This window comes from Malaclemys terrapin, chromosome 4, assembly GCF_027887155.1.
Source record: "Malaclemys terrapin pileata isolate rMalTer1 chromosome 4, rMalTer1.hap1, whole genome shotgun sequence".
In the NCBI taxonomy this organism is placed as follows: domain Eukaryota; kingdom Metazoa; phylum Chordata; order Testudines; family Emydidae; genus Malaclemys; species Malaclemys terrapin.
Genome location: NC_071508.1, coordinates 4,199,368 through 4,223,075, shown reverse-complemented (window position 1 = coordinate 4,223,075; position 23,708 = coordinate 4,199,368). Strand labels below are relative to the sequence as shown.

Here is a 23,708-nt window from a genome sequence, read left to right as displayed (position 1 = left end):
GGGGGGTGTTACCTATAAACACCCCAACTGATGGAAGAGCTTTAGTCCCAGGATGTACCTTATTATTCATCAGAAGATCTACAGCAGAGACAGGCCTAAGCAATAAATGTGGAGGTAAGCGTCATTCAGAGCTCAGAACAGGACTTCTGCTGTGGCAGAGGAGTGGGGCCTCCAGGTTAGAGTGGGGCGGATAGTGAGTTTCTTTTCTACCTCTTATTTTTGGAAGAGTCATTGTGTTGATCTTGTGCAATGTGAGTTGTTAAAAATTCAACTGAAATGTGAAGTTGTCTTTTCTGGTAGAATGTAACTTTTCTTCACACTATCATTGGGGGGGGGGGGGGGGGTGAATCAATTTTTTTTTCCTGACGCCAATCTTGTCCCCTTCGGAGTCAATTCCTGTGTACCATTGATCAAAACCATATGGGGCTAGCAGTGCCCTACAGTTGCCTGGTCTACACTACAGAGGTAGGTCGACGTGAGGCAGCTTACGTCTACCTAGCTTTGTAAGTGTCTATACTGAAACGTAGCTCCCACCAACTTAACTCCACCTCCCCAACAGGCATAGTGCTTAGGTTGATGTAGTTAGGTTGACGCCGTGTCAGTGTAGACACTGCATTGCTTACATCGACTGTTGCTGCCTTTCAGAAACCATCCCCCAATGCCTGACCCTGGCAGTTAAATTGGTGCAAGCACTTGTAGTGAAGATGTGCACAGCCGATGCAAGTAGCGTAGTGTGGACGTGTAAAACCGATTCAATTACTGCAGTGGCTGTACGTCGACTTAACTTGGGTCGGCTTAATTTTGTAGTGTAGATTTGCCCTGTGTCAAACATCCCACACAGTTACCCCCTTCTGCCAGGTCAGTCTGGATCCAATGCACAAATGTCTTCACTAAGGGACAGGCTGGGAGAGGAATGGGGTGTCTTACTTCTGGGGACACTTCAGGTTAGTTCAGTGACCTCCAGGGCAGACACTGAGATATGGGCCCTTTCCCAGGGCATCCCATTCAGTTTCTCCTCCCAAGGAAGCTGAGAGAGAGCAATGCTGAGGTCTTCTGAAAATAGCACCTGTAAGGCTCAATCGCAGAAGTTCTTCCCCTCCTGTGGACATACGTTAGGTTGTTTAGGAAATTATTTAGTAATTTTAAGTATAAATACTCTTGTTTTACCAGGAAAGATCAAATACACAGATGAGGGAATGCCCTTCACTATTCCTTGTAAATCCAGCAGTTCTTTACAGCTGGGATTTTGGGTACCTAACTCCCCCAGGGTCCTTGGAAAATCCCAGCATGCATCTAAGAAACAGTGGGTGAGAAATTTAAAAATAATCCTCTGGAGAAATTATTCCCTCATGAAATGGGATCTGTTCTCTGCAAAGTGTGTTCTTTCAGGCATATTGCATCATAGTACATGAACACACAGATACATATACATACACACACACACACACACACACACACACACAGCATTCAGATGTTGCAACCAGCACAATGGATGTCACCACAATGAAGCAGCTAGAATTTGTTTTCAAAACCCCCTCTACTTGCTTCGTGACTCAAATATCTCCAAGGTTCTTTTGTACCTCGAGATCATGTACCTTGACTTTGTGCTTCGTGGTTTTCAGAGATTTAGGTTCAGCCACTCTGAAAGGGGACAGGGCACCAGTAGGCAACTTTAACTCTGCATTAATCAAGTTGTGAGGTATTTAAATAAGGGATGGGCATATAGGTCCCTTAGAATCATAGAATATCAGGGTTGGAAGGGACCTCAAGAGGTCATCTAGTCCAACCCCCTGCTCAAAGCAGGACCAATTCCCAACTAAATCATCTTCTGTTTTCTAATTCACACTCTGCACCCTTCCTGTATGTGTTTTTAGGAGTAAATTGTGAAACATCCTGGGCAGCTATTCCACACTGGTCATGCAGCAAGGACTATGGTTTTTGGGGTGTGGGGGGCAGGGTTGTTTTGTTTTTTCAGACACACTCAGCAGACTGTGGGATGCAGTTATGGGCAAGAGTAGGACTTGAATGACCAGTTGGGGGTACCTTCCACACGGGAAAATCCCTGTGTGCCTAGCCACCTGCAGGAATCCTGGGATAGACGGAGCAGCTAGAGATGGAAGCTGTGAGTTAAGATGCACCATTGGTAACATTATTAACAGTGTTTGTGCACATGAACTGTATCTTCAGCCAATAGCGCACTAGCCAGTTAGTGCATGGTAGAAAGCTGCTGTGTGAGTGGGGCATGACTGCTTTAGTCCTGCTGAAAGTGTGGAAGAATGGCAAATTAATAAACTGACCATGTGCCAGTTAGATTGAAAGCAAACTAGATCAGTTGGAGAGGGGGTGTGGCCAATATTAGAATGGAATCTAATGGATAATCCCTTCCTATTGAAGGCAGAGAATGCTAGTTCAGCAATTTAACACTAAGTTCTCTTCAGGTCAACATTAAACTTGAACAGTCTCTCTCCAATCAGGACACTGGTTATTCTTAACCAATCAAGAATTTATGAATTCACCTAGAACCATCCTAGTGTAGAACCAACAATTCACCAATCCAGTGTAGATACAACCACCATTCTGGGGATGTACTGAATACAGCGGGGGTCTCAAACTGGGGGTTGGGACCCCTCAGGCGGTCACAAGGTTATTACATGGGGGTGGGGGTCATGAGCTGTCAGCCTCTACCCCAAATCCCACTTTGCCTCCAGCATTTATAATGGTGTTAAATATATAAAGAAGTGTTTTAATTTATAAGGGGGTCACACTCAGAGGCTTGCTAATCAGTGGCGTAGCCAGGTGGAGGGAACAGGTGGAGCGATCCCAAAAAAAGGCGCCACCCGCTGCGGCGCTTTTACTGACAGGGCGGCGCTCCGGGTCTTCGGCAGCACCTCGGCGGAAATTCACTCGCTCTGCGGCGGGACCTTCACTTGCTCCGCGGGTCTTCGGCGGCATTTTGGCGAGTGAAGAGCGGCGGGCCCGGAGTGAGTGAAGGGCCTGCCCCCGAAGACCCGGAGCACCGCCAGGTGAGTAAAAATTAAAAAGGCACCAAGAAATTGAAAAGGCGCCACTTGTGCTCAGTGGGAGAGCGGCTGCTGCCCTACTCCCCCGCCCCCGCAGCTATGCTACTGCTTGCTATGTGAAAGGGGTCACCAGTAAAAACGTTTGAGAGCCACGGGAATACACAACACAGTCTTGCAAGCATTGAGCTCTGCAGTCATTATCAATGAACGAGACAAGGCACCAAGGTTTCTTATGACCTTTATGATGACATCAGGCATCGGTACTTTAGTACCTGACACCTTATGGCAGCTCCAAGGAGGTACTTATCTTTAAGGCACTTTGAAGAGCGTGATCGCGGCTGCTTGAATGGATTGGCCCAAAAGAGACAAGTTTAGACTATTAAAAGCAATTGCTTAAAGTTATTGTTTTAAATCTCTCGCAGGCCAGTTTGTTTGAGTTTATAAAGGAGAGAGTGCTTAGAGCATTAGTGAAAATCTATAGTGTTGTTACGTGATGTCTCACTGGAGAATATTGACTTACTCAATACAACCTTCAGCTTATGTTAAAGATCAGAAGGGGAAATGTCATCTTTGAGGGGAAGTCACCACCCACCGGGGACCTCTTCGCTGGCACCCAAAGCGACGCTCGCCTGAAACTTGCAGGGGCCATAGGTGGCAAGGGGGCAGGAGGGGCTCCATCGGAAGCCCCCTTGAGGAGGGACTCTGGAGGAGAGGCAGTGCTACCCTCCATTGCTGCCAAATCATCTCCAGCTGGCTCCCGCAGATGGGATTCATCTGGGGGAAAGGCAGAAGGCTCGGTGTCAGGGGCCCCCTTCCTGATCTTTTGAGGGGCCTCCAAATCAGCTGGGAGGAGCGGAGCTCAAGCCTTCCACTGGCCCCGCTTCCCCTGTACTTGGATCCAGCCCTCCATGGTATAATCGGTGAGCCGATGAACAGAGGTTGGGCCGGGTGGTAGGCGTGGTGGCACAGAAACTCAGAGAGGTAGTGATGGGGCGGCATGAGGGAGGGAAAACTCCCCCCCGGGGCAGGCCCTTCACCATGCCTGGTGGTAATCCCACCTCACCCTCCTCCATAGGCCCTGCCACACTGCATGCTGGGCATGCTGGGGGAGGTGCCCCTAGGGCCTGAGCAGGAGCTGTGGTGGGTCAGGAAGGAGGAGGGCGGCTCTGGGTGCTGGGCAGCCAGGTGTGCCGACGATGATGGGGCCGGTGCCCTGCCGGGGCTTGGGGGTCCCGGACACTCCTCCGTACTAGGCCAAGGGGCAGTCCCTCCGGGCATGCCCCCATAGAGTAATGCACCCAATAGCGGGCCCCCTGGTGGGGCACCAGGAAGGACCCCTTGAGGGCCTCTCCGTCACGTGCCACTGGTGGCCGTTGAAGCTGCACCTGCCAATGGAACAAGAGGACAGGACGGAGGGTGAGGTCTTTGCAGCCCAGCGAGAGAGGGTTGACTATGGAGAGGGGTTTCCCCAGGATAGAGGGGCAAGGTAGCAGGGCGGTATTAGGGAGGAACGGTGGAACAGAGGTCAGGACCAACCGGCCGCCCAGGTCTTCTAGAAGTTCCAGGGAGATGAACACGCCCCCCCACCGCCAGGCCCCTGCTTCTTCACCGCCTCCTGGGTGGCAGCCTCCGCTGCCAGAAAGAAGACCACCTTCCCGTACATTTTGGAGGCCGCCACTATGGCTGTGGGCCCCACCACCCTCGCCAACGCCCACATGTAGGTCTCCACGTGGGGCGAGGCGGGCACCAGGAGGCAACGGACACCGTGCTTCTTGGTCAAGGTGGGGAAGGGGCCCAGGCTGCCAGAGATGGTAGCAGAGGTGATGACTGTGGGAGACGACGTAGCAGCAGGCGGGGGAGCCACTGTCACCTGGGCGTATGCCCTGGGGGCCAGGAGAGGGGCATTTGCAGAGCTGGTGGAGGAAGTAGTGGGGAGGGATGCCGCGGCCGGTGGTGGGGCCACAGTAGAAGGGACAGTCCCTACCATGGAGGGCCTAGCCTGTTTGGCAGGGCCCTTGCCCTTTTTTCCCTGTCCTTTACCGCTGGCTGGGGGGCAAGGGACATGGCTGCAGTGGAGTCCACCCCTTTGCCTGCCGCTGACAGTGCGCCAGCAGGGGCGGGTAGCAGGTGGATTGTCAGCGGCGGTTGAGGTGGGAGCCACAGGGGACAACGGGGGGCAGGTGGAGGAGAAGAAGTGGGGCTGCCCAAGGGTTCCCACCCACCTTGTTCCCTGCCATAGTGAGAGGCGAGGCTGGAGGGGAAAGGGCGGGAGGTCGACCATTCCTCCCTGCTAGGCTGCAGGCGGGGGAGGAGGGCACCGAAGGGAAGGGGTTGGATGGGGCGGCTATGAAGGAAAGGACTTATGGGGGGGTTCAGTCACCGACACAGGATGGGATTCCAGCTCCTCTAGCTGCACGGGGGGGGGGGGGGGGGTTATAATAGCATGGCGGGGGGTGCAGTGATACAGGGGTTCAAACTCAAATAGGGGAGGGGCACAAGCAGATGGGAAGGCGCATGGAGCAAGGAGCTAATCAGGGCGGGGGGGGAGAACAACCAGGATGCAAACTCAGAAGCAGCTCCAGTGGTCAGGCAGGAAAGACCCCTCTCAGGTGGTGCCATCCACAGCAGCAACAGCTGGGGCCCCTCATGCCCTTCCTCTGTGGACTGGGCCAGCAGCCCCCCCGCAAGGGGCTGCAGCAGGAACAGCACCAGCCACCCGGAGCAGGACACCAGCCCGGTAACAGAGAAGGCAGGGGGAGTTGTCTGGTCCAGATAGGTGAGTAGCTGGAGCAGTAGCAGCTGCAATGAGAGCCCAGGACCAGCAGCAGGTATAACAGCCTTCCACCTTCCTCCAGGTCAGAGAGGAAGGCAGGGAAAGCAGCTTCAAAATGAGCAAGTCCCTATTCCCTGGGTAGCCAAACAAACGCTACTCCAGGCCAATCAAGACACCTGACACCAATTAACCAGTTAAGGCCATTAGGCTAATGGAGACAGCTGGAACCAATTAAGGTCCCACTCATACTGCTTAAAAGGTCTCATTTCCAGCATGCTCTCTCTCTCTCAAGAGAGAGCCTAGGTGAAAGGTGTTGGAGCAGAAGCAGCATTGCTGATATCCTGAGGTAAGGGTGAAACTGGGAAAAGGGGATCACAGGGAAGTGGCCTAGGGAATCAAAGCAGTATCAGTAGTGAAGGGAAAGCCACCAACAGCTGCTACCATTAGGGTCCCAGGGCTGGAACTTGGAGTAGAGGGTGGGCCCAGGTTCTCCCCTCCCCCATACTCTATAGAGATCCTCTTGAGAGGGGAAGCAGGACTCAGTCCAGGCAAGAGGCTGAACTGTGCCTACTGAGCTCTATGGAGCAACAAAGTCTGTGGGGTATTTCCCCTTCCCATTTCCCATACTGGCTTGTGAGGAAAGTAACTCAATAGGCTGTGACTCTTGCTGCTACCCTGTGAAAGGAAGGTCACATTGGGGCCTTAGTGAGTACCTGAGATGACTGAATCCACTTGGAAGCGTAGGACCCACTAATACAGGCTTGGAACTTTGTCACACTGTAGTCAGAAGCATCCTCAATAGGTATCTTGTTGAATATGTCCAGAGCTCTTCCAGTGAATCTTGCTACCAATGTGGTTATCTTGTGATCTTCAGGAATTTCAGAGAGGGTGCACAGTCTCTCAAAGGTGATGAAATATTCAGCAATATCACTAGATTCATCATACTGTGGACATAGTTGCTCCCATTTGTGGATTTTTGGGGAAGTGGTGCCAGCTGCTGAAGGATTCAGTCTTTTCAACCCCATAACAGCCAGTTAATGCTTCTGGGCTGAAATCTGGGCCCATATTTCTCAGCCTTTTAACTCCAGAGCTCTTTTATGGGTAGCCTCCTCCCTGGCTGCCTCTGCCTCCAAGCATTTTGCTTCCTTCTTCTCCTCTACGTCCTACTCCAAGTGCTTTAAGGCCATTTGTTCTTTCTGACTCTCTTCAGCTTCTAGTCTGGCTAATTCTAGTTTCTTTTGGACCTCACTTTCCATCATCCTAGCCTTCCTGTGCTTAGTCTAGCCAAACTTGAGAGCTAGATTGGGGGGGGGGGGGGGGGAGGAGGAGGAAACAGGTTGTGAATTCCCTTGCAGGAACTTAACTACTCTGCCCTCAGGCAGAGGAAAAAAGCCCTCCAGCTACTTTCAGCTAAAAAGTGTCCTTTTAACATCCTAAGGTCTATACTTCTGCTTCAAAATGATCCTACCATGTCAGGGTTCCCTCCCCACTTTGAACTCTGGGGTACAGATGTGGGGACCCTCATGAAAGACCCCCTAAGCTTGTATTCCACCATCTTAGGTTGTTAACTTCCCCAATGCACAAATTCCTTTCCTTGGACGGTATTACCACCAAGTGATTTAAACAAACATTCAGGGAGGGGTCCCTTGGAGCCCTATCTCCCCCCAAATATCCCCCCAAGCCCCTTCACTCCCTTTCCTGGGGAGGTCTGAGAATAATATACCAACCAATAGGTTAACAAAGTGAGCACAGACCAAATCCATGGCTTTTAGGACACTGAAAATCAATCAGGTTCTTAAAAGAAGAATTTTATTTAAAAAAAAAAAGTAAATGAAGATCACCTGCAAAATCAGGATGGACGGTAACTTTACAGGATAAATAAAAAGATCTAAAACACAGAGAATTCCCCTCTGACTTGGCTTCCCAGTTACAAAACAGGAATAAAATTACCTCTTAGTTACTAACTTTGTTCTGTTTGTTACCTCTTATGATCACTTAAATCCTACCTTTTATACTTAATAAAATCACATTTGTTTATTAATAAACCCAGTGTAAGTCATTGTTACCTGGGGGGCAAATAGTCTGTGCATCTCTCTTTACTTCGAGAAAGAGGGTGAATATGAACTGATGCAGTATGAAACTTCTCAGTGTGAGACAAACTTATCTGGGGTTCAGGCTCCCAGAAGGGCTGTGCACTGGGATACTGAGGCAAGTCCCTTTAACTGAGTCTTCCCAGAGCTGATCTCGGTGTCTGTATTCTGCAGAGGGGCATGGCCCAGTCCCTCCATCTGTGCTGGAGGAGGCCTGAAAGGTCTGGCTCAGCAAGACAGAGTTGAGGGGTGCCCAGGTTGGCAGAAAGGTTAGACTCAGTGGTATCTCAGCACATCCAGTGACAGTCCTAAGGGGGTCCTGGTGAGAGAACCCATCACACCAGGCTCTAGTTATTTAAATGGATAAATCCCTTTGTACGGCTCTGCTCCTATTGCAGAAGAGTTGTCTGTGGTGGTGCCAGAGTTGCAAACCCATTGTGTAGGCTGGGTGAGACGTTCCAGTGGCCAGCAGAATGTGACGTAGACTTCTCAGTGTTGGAAAAAGGCTCCCGTGACTGCTCCTGTCTGGGCCTACTCAGGTTTCAAACCCCCTTTCATATTGGACACAGATGGCTCGAAGGCACCATTGACACAGCACTGGAGAGGGCTGTAGCTTATTACAGCCAAAGTCCAAGTCTGCCAGAGAAGAATGATTGCACCAGCCCAAGGCAGCTCCTGGCAGTAGAAAAATCTACAGAACATTTTCAGCACGGCTTGGATGGGAGGATGTTTACGATCAGGACAGAGCATGTGTCTCTGAAATGGCTCCTTAGGGTCAGAAATCCTGTGGGGCAACTTGCTGTGTGGTTAGCAGCAGTGCAGAGCTATGATTTCACAATCCCGCGCAGGGCTGGGCACATGGCTACGTGGTCTTGTTGAGATGGGAATGGCAAACACTGCCCCAAGCAGAGAGCAAGGAATAGGTGCCCCAGGGAGATGGGTGTGGTTTAGGAAGAAGTGGCTGTCTCCTCTCTTTCCCCATAACTTGCAGAAATGCAAATGTTCCTGGCTCAGCTGTTGGACCAGGGAATAGGGAGTTTGCAGGAGTGGACTCCAGAACAACAAAAGAGCTTCCCAAACAGCGAACATAGATATCAGCATAGGGTATGACTGGAAAATCATTTGGCAAACACAGCCACCTTGGAAGATAGCTTTTACTGTAGTATGGGGAGGGGATGCTGTCTGCTCACAGCAGGAAAACTCCCATCTTCTATGCAGTATTTTGTAAGATCAAATTGGAGTTGGTGTGAAAACCATCCTGACAGAAAGGTGCTATGTCAATATGTAAATACCTAAGACTGTATCAATGGTAATTTGTTAAATTATTTCCTTTCTGAGAGGGGATGGTTTTGTTACAGGTCGGATAAACCCTCATTCAAACTGCCCTTTGTTCAGGATACATGTCAGGAACAAACCATCAAGCTCCTTTATGAAATGGCGAGCTGAAACCATAGGAGCTGCTGCTCAAATGTTACCAGATTTGCCCGTAACTTTGGGGTACGCTCATTTATTCGGGTTACTGTTCCAGGGAGGGGTGTGTGGGGGTGGTGGTGGTGGTTCTATCAATGTACTGCTTGTGTCTCTTGTGCTCTCATACGGAGCTCTACTTCTCCCTTCTGCCAGTTCCCTCCCAATGGCGCTATCCTGCAGGACCTCGGTTCCCCGGGGCTGGGTTCTTCCTGCTTCGGAATCAGATGAGCACACACACACATTAACAGAACGCATCCGAGAGGACTGCGTTAATCATCACTCCCAAGCTGACCCCTTACCTGTCCCTGAACTCAGAAGGCTGCGTTGAACAGCACTTGCAAGCTGACAACCTCATATGCTTTGATGCAGCATGTCCCTATCCCCACTTTAATGTTACAATTGTTCTGTTAGTAACCCACTTGAGGGGCAAACCCCACAGGATTTTGGGGGGCACTGCAGGATCTTTAGGTCAGGTGTGAGGAGTGTTGCTGCAGAGTGAACGAGGAAGCCAAAAACAGCCACAAGGTTGCTTCCCCCCCTCCCTCTCCCAACTTAACCATGGAAGTTATTTATTTCTGGGTAGTTGTTATGCTTATAAAAAGAACATGGGATCTTTTTCGGGGGAAAAGGCAATATGCCGCGTTTATTAAAAATACAACAGTTAGCATATGCATTCAATATCACACACACACACACACTGTCCTGCCAGTCGATGTTATAGTTACCAGTCCAGGGTCAGGAGCAATAGAGTGGCCAGCTAGGTTGATCTCGGGCAGGGAGGAGCCGGGTTCTGTCGGCCGCGACACGATGCTCCGGGGGAAGTCTTGGCAGGATGAACCCAAAGTTCAATGGCAAAGCACCCGGTTTATATAGTGATTTTCCTTAATTGGGACCAATGAGTTTTGCATCGTCCTGCTGTAATCAGTGTTTGTTTTCTCAAGTTGTTTTTCTCATCCTTGTTCTTTCATCAGTCTCTCAGGGAGAGAGCATGCTGGTTTTGATCACCGCTATCCTGTCCAGATTGATAGGTGCCTGCCTCATCTTTAGAGTCATCAATCTGCCCTCCTCTGACATTTCAGTATGGGCATGTTGAAATCTCCTGGCACCATTAGTCTGTCCTCAGTACCTCCCTAGAACATCTGGTCCAGTGATGGCCTTCACACTTATTTTCCTACACACACATTCCTCATTCACACACAAAACAAGACAGCATAGTTGAACAATTGTACAGGAACATCGAATTGAAATGCAGGAGAAAATAATACTTTAACAAGTGGTGACCCTAAAGGTCTAGTACTGCCTTGAAATCTGCTTCAGACACAAGATTCTGGCCGATGCATCTTTACCAATGGCTCAGAGGATAATAATGTATGTATATACATACTACATTATTATCCTTATCTTTCATCATACAAAATATAAACATAAAATCCTACGATTACATAGTAACCATAGGAGCCAAACAAACAAAAGTTATAATATTAAATCGAACTTAAATTTGATTACAATGTTGGGCTTAGCAAACTATAACTGATCACACAAGTCGTGGTCAGAAGGCTACACCCAGAGAGACAGAAGTGGGTTCACAGCATTCTGTGAAGCATAAAACCATCAAGGTTCACAGGTGATGGTGGTAGCAGAGGGTCCGGAGTGCTGGAGACTGGAAGAGCCCCCAGCATAATCCGTCAGGAGAAGATGAAGTCCTAATGGAACTGATGTAAAATTTGGATCCAGGCATCAGAGCCCATACGAGAGTGGGTAGGGGTTTTTACAGGGCAATAACACTAGATTTGTTTGAATAAACTGATGGCTCAAGGGTGAATACCACAGTTGTGGTGTTCAGGCTAGACAATAGGAACTGATCATTCCTGGCTGTTGGTGGTGCTCCTTCAAGGGAGCTCATAATGCAATTAGGCAGCTTCAGTATTTTGGATACCAATAGAGAATTTATTACTAGAATTGGTCTGATAAGTGGGTGTGTGCAGGCATGGCGTCATTAACATCTGGAGCAGAGATCCCCCATGATGCAGTGCTTCCCTGCTTTCCTGGTCCCAGAGTTCAGTGCGGTTCTTGCCTGGGAATCTCTGTTCTCCCTGCTGTATGCTAATGGAGATGCCTCCCTGTCCCATCTTTGATGCAAATGAGGTTAGGGGAGTTTCCTTAATCCTGTCACCTTGTCTGGAGGGGCGTAGGTGTGTCTCCCACTGACACTTCATTGCTTTTTGTAAGTCTTTCTTTCGATGGGCTTTGGCTCAAGCGGAGGCTGGCGGGTGAGGTCTCTTATGAGTCAGGCTGGATACTGCACTCTGGTTCTCCAGGTGGGATGAGTGGAATCTGGGTTGGGTGAGTGCCGGGAGGGGGAGTCGTCCTCCCTGGCCACAGCCCTGGGGCAGCCTGCCGCTGCACAAGTCAAACTGTACAAAGTTTGAGCTCCTGTGGCTATGACCAGACTGAAGCTGACGATTTAATGGATGGACTTTGCTGAATCTTCCTGCTTTCTGTGCTAACAAGATCTGTTCTACGCCGTGTTCCAGACGACTATAAACCCTCCTGCTTCACCTCGCTGGCTGAGTCACTGTGGACTATGAAGTTGGGGTGCATGGCCCTTTCGGGGGCATGTAAGGCTTCCCCACCCTGGGGCGCTCATGGCACGGACAGGGGTGCTGACTGCTCCAAGGTCGGAAGAGATCCAAGGAGGTGCTGAAGCCAAGGGAGAGTGTGCCCTGACACTGCAACAGGGTCCTGTCTGAACTTCATTCAGAGCCGTTCCAGAGCACCAACCCTGTGCACCCATGACAAACACAACATTTAATGAAATCATGTCAGAATTGCCAGATTGTTTCTGTAAAAAAGAAGAAAAATCATCAATCATTCCAATGGCTCTCCCTGCAGAGGAAGAGTACTACAGAATGTGGGGAGAGGGGTGCTAGAATCTGCCCACAGTGAGTATTTTGGCCTAGCCTTCTAGTGGGAATGATCACGTCTGCATCTAACAGACTGAATTGCTAATAGCTTTAGCTTAAAATCTGGTAAACAAATTGCTTTTTAAAAATTCTTTCCAGCATGCTCTGCAAGAATTGTGCAACAAAAATCAGTGACTCATAGACTCATAGACTTTAAGGTCAGAAGGGACCATTATGATCATCTGGTCTGACCCCCTGCATGCTGCAGGCCATAAAACCGTCCCTACCCCTTCCCTGGACTCTGCTGTTGAAGTCCCCAATCCTGTTTTTAGTGACTTCAATCGGCAGAGACCCTCCTGCTAGAGATCCCTGCCCCATGCTGCGGAGGAAGGCGAAAAACCTCCAGAGGCTCAGCCAATCTGCCCTGGAGGAAAATTCCTTCCCGACCCCAAATGTGGCGATCAGTAAGACCCCGAGCATATAGGCAAGAGTCTCCAGCCCGACCCCGTTAGCCATTATACTATTTACCCACCATTGCTTGGCTTTCCTTGACTACTATGTTTTACCATTAAACCATTCCCTCCATAAACTTATCTAACTTTATCTTAAAACCAGACAAGTCCGTCGCCCCCACCGTTTCCCTCGGTAGGCCGTTCCAATATTTCACCCCTCTGACGGTCAGAAACCTTCGTCTAATTTCAAGTCTGAACTTCCCCACGGCCAGTTTGTATCCATTCGTTCTGGTATCCACGTTAGTACTAAGCTGGAATAATTCTTCTCCCTCCCTTGTATTAATCCCTCTAATATATTTAAAGATAGCAATCCTATCCCCTCTCAGCCTTCGCTTTGTCAGACTAAACAACCCAAGCTCCTCTAGTCTCCTTTCGTATGACAGCTTTTCCATTCCTCTGATCATCCTAGTGGCCCTTCTCTGCACCCGTTCCAGTTTGAGTTCATCTTTTTTAAACATGGGAGACCAGAACTGCACACAGTACTCCAAATGAGGTCTCACCAGCGCCTTGTACAACGGAAGCAGGACCTCCTTATCCCTACTAGATATACCTCGCCTAATGCATCCCAAGACAGCATTGGCTTTTTTCACCGCCCCGTCACATTGTCGACTCATAGTCATCCTGCGGTCTACAAGAACCCCTAGGTCCTTCTCCTCTTCTGTTACTTCTAACCAATGCGTCCCCAACTTGTAACTAAAATTATTAGTCATCCCCAAATGCATCACCTTACACTTTTCACTATTAAATTTCATCTTATTTCTGATACTCCAATTCACAAGCTCATTCAAGTCTCCCTGCAGGATATCCCTGTCCTCCTCCGAATTTGCAACGCCTCCCACCTTCGTATCATCCGCAAATTTTATCAGCCCACTCCTGCAATCGGTTCCGAGGTCAGTTATAAATAGATTAAATAAAATGGGTCCCAAAACCGAACCTTGAGGCACTCCACTAGTAACCTCCCTCCAACCTGACAGTTCACCCTTTAATACGACCCGCTGCATTCTCCCCAGTAACCAATTCCTTATCCACTTCTGGATTTTCATATCGATCCCCATGTTTTTCAGTTTAACCAATAATTCCTCATGGGGTACAGTATCAAACGCTTTACTGAAATCCAGGTATATTAGGTCCACCGCATTTCCCTTATCTAATAAATCCGTTACTTTCTCAAAGAAGGAGATCAGATTCGTTTGGCACGATCTGCCCTTCGTAAAACCATGTTGTAATTTATCGCAATTGCCACTACCCTCCAGGTCCTCCACTAGTTTCTCTTTCAGAATTTTCTCTAACACCTTGCACACTACAGATGTTAGACTAACAGGCCTGTAGTTACCCGGATCACTTTTTTTCCCTTTCTTGAAAATAGGAACCACATTAGCTATTCTCCAGTCTAACGGGACCACCCCCGAGTTTACAGATTCATTAAATATTATCGCTAATGGGCCTGCTATTTCCCGCGCCAATTCCTTCAATATTCTCGGATGTAGATCGTCCGGTCCTCCCGACTTAGCCCCATTAAGGCGTTCAAGTTTTGTTTCTACCTCGGATACGATAATCCCCCGTCCCGAGTGCCCCTCTATAGTGGTGCTAGTATCCCTAATACCTTCATTGGCCTCATTAAACACCGATGCAAAATATTCATTAAGATATTGCGCCATGCCTAGATTGTCTTTAATCTCCTCTCCGGCAATAGACTTCAGCGGTCCCACCTCTTCTTTCTTTGCTTTCTTCCTATTTATGTGGCTGTAAAACCTCTTACTATTGCTTTTAATTCCCCTCGCTAGGTCCAACTCTACACGGCCTTTGGCCTTTCTTACTCTATCTCTACATTCTCTGACTTCACTTAGGTACATTTCCTTACTGATCCCTCCCCTCTTCCACTCTTTAAACGCTTTCTGTTTTTTCCTAATCGCCCCTTTGAGTCGGTCGCTCATCCAGCTCGGTCTAAATCTCTTGCTTAGTAATCTTTTTCCCTTTTTTGGGTAATGCAGGTAATGTACCGACCTCTGCCCATCTGCTGGAACACCACATGATGGAGCACCAAGATGTTGGTGTTGAAATTTGCAGTGAAAGTGGCTGAGCAAGTAAAGAGCTAAACCTGTAAGTCAGTATTCATAGGGGGTGAGCTGAGAGGTCATGTCTGCAGCATCTACTCTGGCAATTGGTGGGGAAACCTCCCATGATTGAACTGCCACCAACATCGGGTTCAATTGGCACCGTGGCACCAGGCCCACACCCAAAAGGGGCCCTGGTGTCTGGACTGAGAATTGATCTAGCCCTGGTGTGGCTGCCACAACAGCAGCTCTGGTGGAAGAGGTGGCCGAGCTTGATCCTGCTGTGAGCAGATTCAGATGATGTGGTGGTAACAACACCTGGAGTCCCTGGAGCTTTGTCCCCTGTAGAGCTCTCAGAAATGCGCCTCTCACTGGCTGTGACCCATGGTATCAAGGCTGGAAATAGTTTAGGGCAAGATGCTGCACCATAGAGAGGGCCTGAGTGACAGGAAGTATCTACTGTGGCTTATCTGATATAATGTTCAGTAAGCAGCCTGGAAACTGAAAGGTGCAGAAGATAATTTCTGATGGCATTTCCAGTTCTCATGTTGGGACAGTGGAAGTTAACTAAAGCAATAAAAATCCATGTGGGAACTACATATGCAGTTCATGTTAAGAAATTTGGTGTTGGGTCTTATATTTAAGAAGGTATATGTAGCCCTAGAGCTCCATTTGCAATTAGACATAGGGTGCAGTCATCTGTGCAAAGTGCATATGTAATCACCCAATTAACTACTGCAATAACACGCATAAAGGAACAGAATTGACAATTTGCACTTGCATTTTACACACCTGAGTGTAATTGTGGTAACATGTGCTTGAATTGTATGAAAATCTGCCCCTAGCAGTCCAGCAGCCAGTAGATGGGTGCACGTACATGCCCTGGTGGGTGCCATGGCACCCACAGGCCCCATGTTGGGGACCACTGGCTTATACTAACCACCAAAGGAGTGTTTTCCACAAACAAGCTGGCAGTAGAAGACCATCTTCGGTATCCACGTGTCATCCATCTTCATAACATGACCAATCCAGAGAAACTGTTTGTTCATAAGCATTGCTTCCGTGCCCATGATACCACACAGCTAAAAGGCCTCCGTGTGTGGAATTCTGTCCCACCAATTCACATGGGCGATCTTCCTGAGGCAGCGCATATGGAACGGATCAAGTTTCAAAATGTGGAGCGATATATGGTCCATGACTCTGATCCATACAACAGGACAACTGGTGACTGTCCAACTGCTACCTTCCTATGAAGTTTAACACCAGCGTCTGACCAAATGCCTATGGAATATCTTCCAAAAGCAGCGCTGGCTTTGGCTAATCAAGCAATTACATCGTCAACAGTGTTTATACCAGAGGAGGGTACGCTTCCAAGATAGCAGAACTTGTCAACAGCCTTCAGCACAGTATCAGCAGCAGAGATCACTGGAGTACTGGGCTCTTTCCAAACACTGAGAGAGATAATTCTGCAGAAAAGGACCTGGGGATTACAGTTGATGAGAAGCTAGTTATGAGTCAGCAGTGTGCAATTGTTGCCAAGAAGGCCAACATCCTATTGGGCTGTATAAGTAGGGATCTTGCTGGGGATCACCTGGCGCATGGAGGCATGGTTGCCTGGAAAGAGAGGTTTTCAAATTTCCCAGATAATTTAAAGGACAGGTCTGATGGTTTGGTCACCTGAGGCCAGGGCAGTAGAGGTCAAACTGATGACCAGAGTGGCTAGAACAGGCATTGTGGGACACATCCCGGAGGCCAATCAGAGCGCAGTAATAGGCCAGGGCATCCACACTGGCACTGCGGCGCTTCAGCCCGGGCGCAGAAACTTTTATGCCTCTCGTGGAGGTGGATTACGAGGGGCGCTCCAGCTGCAGGTTCCAGGCACTCTATAGGCCTTGCCAGTGTGGACACTTCAGGAGTTATGGCTGATTTAATGTGCTCCAACTTGCTAGTGTAGACAAGGCCTAGATTCCCTCCAGAGGAAGACTCACCAGGCTGCAGTTGCCATAAAACAGGCATAGGAGGAGGCGGACGGGTGGATATTAAGACCCAGGGGTGCCCCAAATTTTCAGATGCCCTGCCCTATGCAGCTGCATATTCTGCATGTGCCCAAGGATGGCCCTGAGTTTGTAAGAGTGTCTGTTTAGCTGTGTGCATATCTCACTCCAGTTGTTTCTAATTGTGTATCTGTCTCTCAGAGTAGCTGTGTGTGTGTCTGTCTGTCCAGTTGTCTGTCTGGTTGCGTGTGTGTTTGTTTCAGGTTAGGTGTGTGTAGTATTTTCCCCAAGATTTGAAACTAGAGCGTGTTTGAATTTACAAAGGCGGGGGGGGGAGGGTGGAAAATGGCTAGCTGACCACTGGCATGGAGGGGGGAGTTCAGGGTGTGGGTGTTTAGTCATTTTGTTTGTTTTTCATCAGTCTCCATACAGCTGTGTGTATCTGACCAGTTGGGTGTTTCAGTGTAATTGGCTTTTTTCCCATTCTTCTCCATTCTATTCCCACCCTATAACACCCTGAGTCCCTGCTCCACCCCTGGCAGTGTTTCTCTTTTCAGATAGCACTTATCTTTCCTCTGAGCTCTGCTGCCTCCTCTCCAGGCAGTGCCCTTGAACCTCACACGTCCTACGAGAGCATCCACGCTCCATAGACACCCCTCACCCAGCACAGGATGGACCCCCTGCCTCTGCTCCTCTACCTGTGCGCAGGTAAGTGCCACTCAGAGGGACTGGGGAAAGCAGGACTCCTCCACATGGGTGCCCAGCAAGTAACCCTCTGGCAGGGGAATGGGGGCAGCTGGAGGCTCAGGACTTTTGGGTCCTTCCTATCCTTGGCTGGCTGTGGGAGAGGAGTGGGGTTGGTGGGTTACAGCAGGAGGCCTGTGCATCAGGACAACTTGGCTCTGGGAAAGGAATGGAGCTCTAGTGTCTTGTGTGGTGGAAGGGCTGGTAATCAGGACCCCTGGGTTTAGTGCCCTCTCTTTTCTGTTTTCTTCCCCCCCACCACCTCCAGACTCTCTGGGATGGGAGTGGGTCACATGTGCAACTCCCTTTCTCTGTGGGTTGTGTGTGATCGGTAGGATGTGGGGGGAGGGTCCGGCAGGTGTGAAGTGGATGCAGTGTTTGCAATTGTACAATCCTGCTGTAAAACCACAGTCGCTTCCTCCTGCTTCAAGGTCACGTCTCTTCTGTCTGTGAGGCTCGACCCATCAGGGAATGGAGGGGGGCCGACTTTGGGGTGGCTGAGAGTGAGGGGGATGGGCTGGGCTGGGCAGGGGGGACAGACAGGAAGATGGGGTCTGAAAAGGGATGAAGGGGGGGAAAAATGGGGAATGCCATCTCAGCTCCTTCCCCCCCACCCAGACCCATTTTGCCCCATATCTGGTCCCCCTATAGTGCTGGAGGGTCTCAGCTGTGGCTCCCATGACACAAGCTTACCAGGCCACCCTGCACTAAGTGGTAGAATCAGCAGAGATAACAAGAACTGCCTGGGTGAAGTTGCTCCCCGTGCAATGCTGTGGCCAACCCTTGGATGCATAAACAGGGGTATCTGGGGTAGGAGCAGAGAGGTTATTTTACCTTTTTATTTGGTCCTGGTGTGACCACTGCTGGACTCCTGTGGCCAGTTCTGGAGCTCACACTTCAAAAAGGATATTAATAAATTTGAGATGATTTGGAGAGCAGCCATGAGAATGATTAAAACATTAGAAAACTTGCCTGATCAACTCAAGGAGCTCAATCTATCACTATTTAGATGAATGAAGTGAAGACTAAGGAGTGCTCATCTCAGTCTATAAATACCTACCTGGGGAACAAATGTTTGATGATGGACTCTTTAGTCTAGCAGAGCGGTTCTCAACCGGGGGTCTGTGGCCCACAGGGAGTCCACAAGCCCTTTCAAGAAGTCCCAATCCCCGGCATCCCCCTGCAGGGCTGAGATGGGGGGAGCTGCAGGGCTGAAGCTCCGATTTCCAATGTCCCCCCATACGGGGCTGAAGCTGGGGGAGTCATAGACCTGAATCCTTGAGCTCTGGTGTTCCCTGTGGGGCAGAAGCCCTGAGCACAGAGGCAGAATTGGGGACATGGGGGCATTGTCCCTCGCCCAACTGTAGTGCAAAATCACAGCAGTCCCAGGGCAGCTCCACACCTCCCACTCCCCGCCCCGGGCAGGTCAGAGGTGGGAAGCCAGAGCCCGGCAATGTGAGACCACTGCTGCTGTGGATGGTGCATGGAGCAGGCAGCAGCAGGAGTGGTCCTGCCTCTCCTGCTGGTGCCCTAGATTGAAGCTCCGAGCCCCCTTTGCTCCCACAGTGGCAGCCAGTAAGAGCCCCAGGTCCATGGCTGGCAGACCCCTCTGGGAACAGGGACTGCAGGGGCATCCCCCCAGCACAGTCCTTAATACCCCTCTCCCTATACCCTGAGCTATTCCCTCCCAGATCCTGAGCTACCCCCCTCCCTGCATCTTGATTTAGCCCCTCTACCCCCCTTCACCATGAGCTATCCCCTGCCCACACACAGCCCCTAACTATCCTCTTCCTTCACCCTAAGCTGTTTTCAAACTTTTTGAGCTAAGCCCCCCCCCCACCTGCTATGTGGGGCTTGGGCCCCACTGTCCCCCATACCCCCCAAATAATAGTCAAACTACACCTGTGCCCAAGGCCCCTCTGCTCCCCCTCCCCGGAATTTTTGTAGCATGTCGAGGGAGGCCTCAGAGAGAAAAAAAGATGAGAACCCCTGGTCTAGCAGACAAAGGTCTAACACAAGCTTAAGCCTTGGAAGTTAGACAAATTTAGACTGGCAATACGGCACAACATTTTTAACAGCGAGAGTAATTAACCACTGCAACAATTTACCAAGGGTCATGGTGGATTCCCTTGTTGGGATGTAATATGATATTCTCTATGGGGCCTAATGTGGCTGTTGTGTGTTTGAAACCTGAGTGCATGACCTGTATTTTGGCAACCAAAGCAAAAACTTAAAGGTCATGCAGTCAAAACCTACATGTACATGTAACTCTTCTGCCCATCAGAGTTGGCAGCAACAAGGGCCAGGTTCAGTATCTAGGGGTTCCTTTTCAACAACACAATGCAAAACCGGCTTAAGCCCCTACCCTGTGACCTGGGACAATTACATACCACCCCTATGACTGCCTCTAAGAGGCAATACTTCCCCCTCTCGCAAGCACAGAGTCTGAGGGAAGCAAAAGCCTTTTAATAAATAGGGAAATGATGCGGCATGAGCAAAAGACTCAACAGCCCCCCCCCCCCCAAGTAAGTTTGGCAATGTCCTTTTCCCCTCAGGGTTTTAAGTCCAGCAACCTAAAAGTCACCCTACCCACAGTTTCTGTCCTTGGTCAGTGCAGCACCAGAGTTCAGAAGTTCATCTACAGAGTTCATCTCCCAGCCTGGGTTGAAATGGGGGGGGGAGGCATGGAGACACCTCACGCTTTCTGCTGCTCGAGCCCTCAACAGCCGATTGCCACGCTTCTCTGTGGGAGTCTACTCCAGTCCTCTCCTCCAGCTGCCCACATCTCTCCACGAGCCATCCTGCTAGCCACTCACCAATATGTCTTCAGCACCCCCCAACGCAGCCCAAAGTAGGTTCTATTTAGCTGAACCTACATATCAGTGACTTTAGTTCTGCAATATGTAACAAGACTCCTAATTGAGTCAAACTTAATTTTGTTATTACACCGTGGAGAAATGAGGGATGAAAGTGGTCTCAAACAGGGCCCATACTGCCAAGAACAAATATCTGTCCCCAGCCTCTCTCTCAATTCCCTGGGCTTTGTAACCCATGTCCCTTGCCTAGCAAGTGCTGCTTAGTTGAGGGTGAGTCCCTCAGTCATAAAATGCCAAGTACAGTTCTACTGTCCTTGATTCACATAACCAGGGTAACAACACTTTATTACTCCTGCCCCAATCACAAAGAGACGGGGGATCCCACAGCAGCCAAAGTGACCATTTGGGCAAGCAGTGCTATCATGCTAGGCAGGATGGGTGCGCCCATGCGCATGAAATCAGCCCCTGAAATCCTTTTCCACAGCTCACCACCAGATGTTGGGGGAGAGCTCATTCTGACTTTGCTTACATACAAAACAGCTTGGAAAAAAATGAAGAATCAGCAGATAAGGAAATTACCCAGTGGGACAGCTATAAAAATGTATAAGAATTGGAGGAAATGGTGCATCTTGGATCATTATGGCCTGCCCAGGGCTGTCTCCTTGGAACAGAGGGTGAAGGCCAAGGACGACAGACACACAAGACTAATGACATCACAAAGTGAATTATATCTAAATCTGATGATTTAAAAAAAGTAAACCTTCCAGTCCACAATGGTCAAATATTAAAATTTTAAAAACGCCACCCCAAAAATTAACAGTCCACCATTGGTATAATGTTTTTAAAAAATGGTCTTCCAAGCTTTACAGCTTTTCCAAATTTAATGTTACATCCTATGGTTATACTATTTGTATTAATAATTGTATTAACCCTTGTTATGTTATATTTATACTGCCAAATAAAGAAATCAACAAAAATTCTAAGGCACATAATATATAAAATTAAATGGTTTGCAAAATTATAAAGTAATATAATAATTAATGGTATTAATCATGTATCAACATGGGGAGTATTGGGATATAAAAAAAACTATACATCTATATAATATGTTATAGGCCACGGGGGTTTAGTGTGGCTGTCGTGTGTTTGAAAACTGAGTCCATGACCTTCATTTTGGCAACCAAGGCAAGAACTTAAAGGTCAAGTGGTCAAAAGTTATTTGGTACAAATAGGTTTATGTCCTTGGGGGAAAAAATGAAGGATCAGCAGATAAAGAAATAACACCAGTGGAACTGCTATAAAAATGTATAAAATTTTTAAAAATGGCGTGTGTTGGATCATGGCAGCCTGCCCAAAATTGTCTCTTTAAAACAAAGGGTAAAGGCCCAAAACAACAAAAACAAAAAACTAATAACATCACAAAGTAAATTATAAATAAAAACTTCACACATTTGCAATTTAACATCTTTCAATAATCCAAAGCCCTGGTTTTTTTTTTATATATATATATATGGTGTGGTATTTGTAAACTCCCCGAACCTTGTAACTAAACTAAACCCCAACTAACCATCAAAACGTCTAACTACTGGGCTCTGGTATAGTATAGGCTATGTTGATAAGCAATGAACAGTTCAGGGTGTGGTCTAAAGTTGGTGTGGATCTATTTGCATACGCAGGTGAAGACTATGTTTTGACCTGGATTATAATTCTCATTCTCTGGAGGTTGTTTTATTAGAAAATACCACATCAAAACATGGTATAATGAACATGAAATCCATATTTTGCTGGCATGGAATCCATGAAATTATTTGGCGCTGGGATGCAGGCACTTCTGGGGTGGGGTATAGGAGCTGTTTGTACAGCGATTCGCTTACCCGGCACTGAGATGTGGGCATTTGTTGGGTCTCTTTGGGAGGGCATGGGGGTGTGTATGACTCTCCCCCCTCTATGCGACATGTGTGCTTGGTAGGATGTGGGCTGGGGATGGGGTTGGTGGGCAAGAAGTGGACGAGGTTGGCACAGTAATTGCTATAAAGTCACCACAGGTTCCTCCTGCTTTAAAGTCACGTCTGCTCTGTCTGTGAGGCTGGGACCTCGCAGGGCCTGGGGGAGGGCAGACTTTGTGGTGGCTGAGAATAAGGATGACAGACTTGGGGCTTTGAGGCACACTGGGAGATGAGGCCTAAGAAGGGGAAATTGGGGGAGCCTGCCCCCGGTCTCCCAGCACCCCCTTTTGTCCAGCCAGACCCATAATTTTCCAACCCCGCCCACCATCCCCACAATTCTACAGCCCACCTTCCGCACGTTTGCTCCTCCTGCAAATATGGAGAGTCTTTATTGTCTCCAAGCCTAAAGGAGGCAGCTCCAAGCAGGGAACTCTGCTTCCCAGGGCCGGGCTTGCAGGGATGGCGCAGGCGGTGGGAGAGGAGAGCAGAGCCACCCTGAGAGATTATTACACTCCCTACTTCTCTCCCACAATTCCTCTTGGCCCTGCTGCCTACTTTGGAAGTCCTGATTGGCTGCCTGTCTCCAGGAGGTGGGGGATGTGGGGAAGGACAGCTGTCGGGGAGGGGTTTCCCCACTCACCCACTTCTCCCAGCTGGTCCCATGGGGGAGCTTTGCATTGGGGGAGTTAGCTTCCCTGTGTGGTTGGGGTTCAGTGTAGCCATCCACTGGCTGTTTGATGTTTTGTGTGTGACATGAGTTTGAAGGGACTCAGCTTTGACTCCTGCGACACAAACTTACCAATGCGATGCTGTGACCAAACAGGCTAATGCGATCTCTGTATGCATGAACAGGGGACCCTCGAGTAGGAGCAGAGAGGTTATTTTACTTTTGTATACGGCCTTGGTGTGACTGCTGCTGGAATAGTGAGTCCAGTTCAGGTGCCCAAAATTCACAAAGGATGTCGATAAATTGGAGAGGGGTCAGAGAAGAGCCATGAGACTAACGAAAGGATTGGAAAACCTGCTTCATAGTGATAGACTCAAGGAATTCAGTCTAGTTAAGGGAAGGTTAAGGTCTGACTTAATCCCAATCTGAGTAGCTATGAGGAGGACAAATATTTAACATTGGTCTCTTTAATCTAGCAGGTAAAGGTCTAACATGATCGAATGGCTGAAAGTTGACACTAGACAATCTAAGGCCATGTCTACAATAGCGATCTGACAGCAGCACAGCTGTACCGATGCAGCTGTGCCAATGTAAGATCACTTGTGTAGCCGCTCTATGCTGACGGGCGAGAGCTCTCCGGTCAAGGTAATTAAACAATCTCAATGAACGGCGGCAGCTATGTCGGTGGGAGAAGCTCTTCTGCCGCCATCTCTTTCTGC

At 48.9% G+C, this 23,708-nt stretch overlaps 1 protein-coding gene across 1 annotated transcript in view; it reads left to right on the top strand.

Moving 5' to 3' along the window:
- The first annotated feature begins 32 nt into the window (after positions 1-32).
- LOC128836849 (integrin alpha-D-like) overlaps positions 33-23,708 on the top strand; it is an 80,261-nt gene continuing 56,585 nt past the window's right edge. The window contains exons 1-2 of the mRNA XM_054027514.1: positions 33-114; positions 17,417-17,524. Coding sequence (XP_053883489.1) covers positions 17,488-17,524 — 37 coding nt within the window. The 5' untranslated portion in view covers positions 33-114; positions 17,417-17,487. The remainder of the gene's footprint in view (positions 115-17,416; positions 17,525-23,708) is intronic.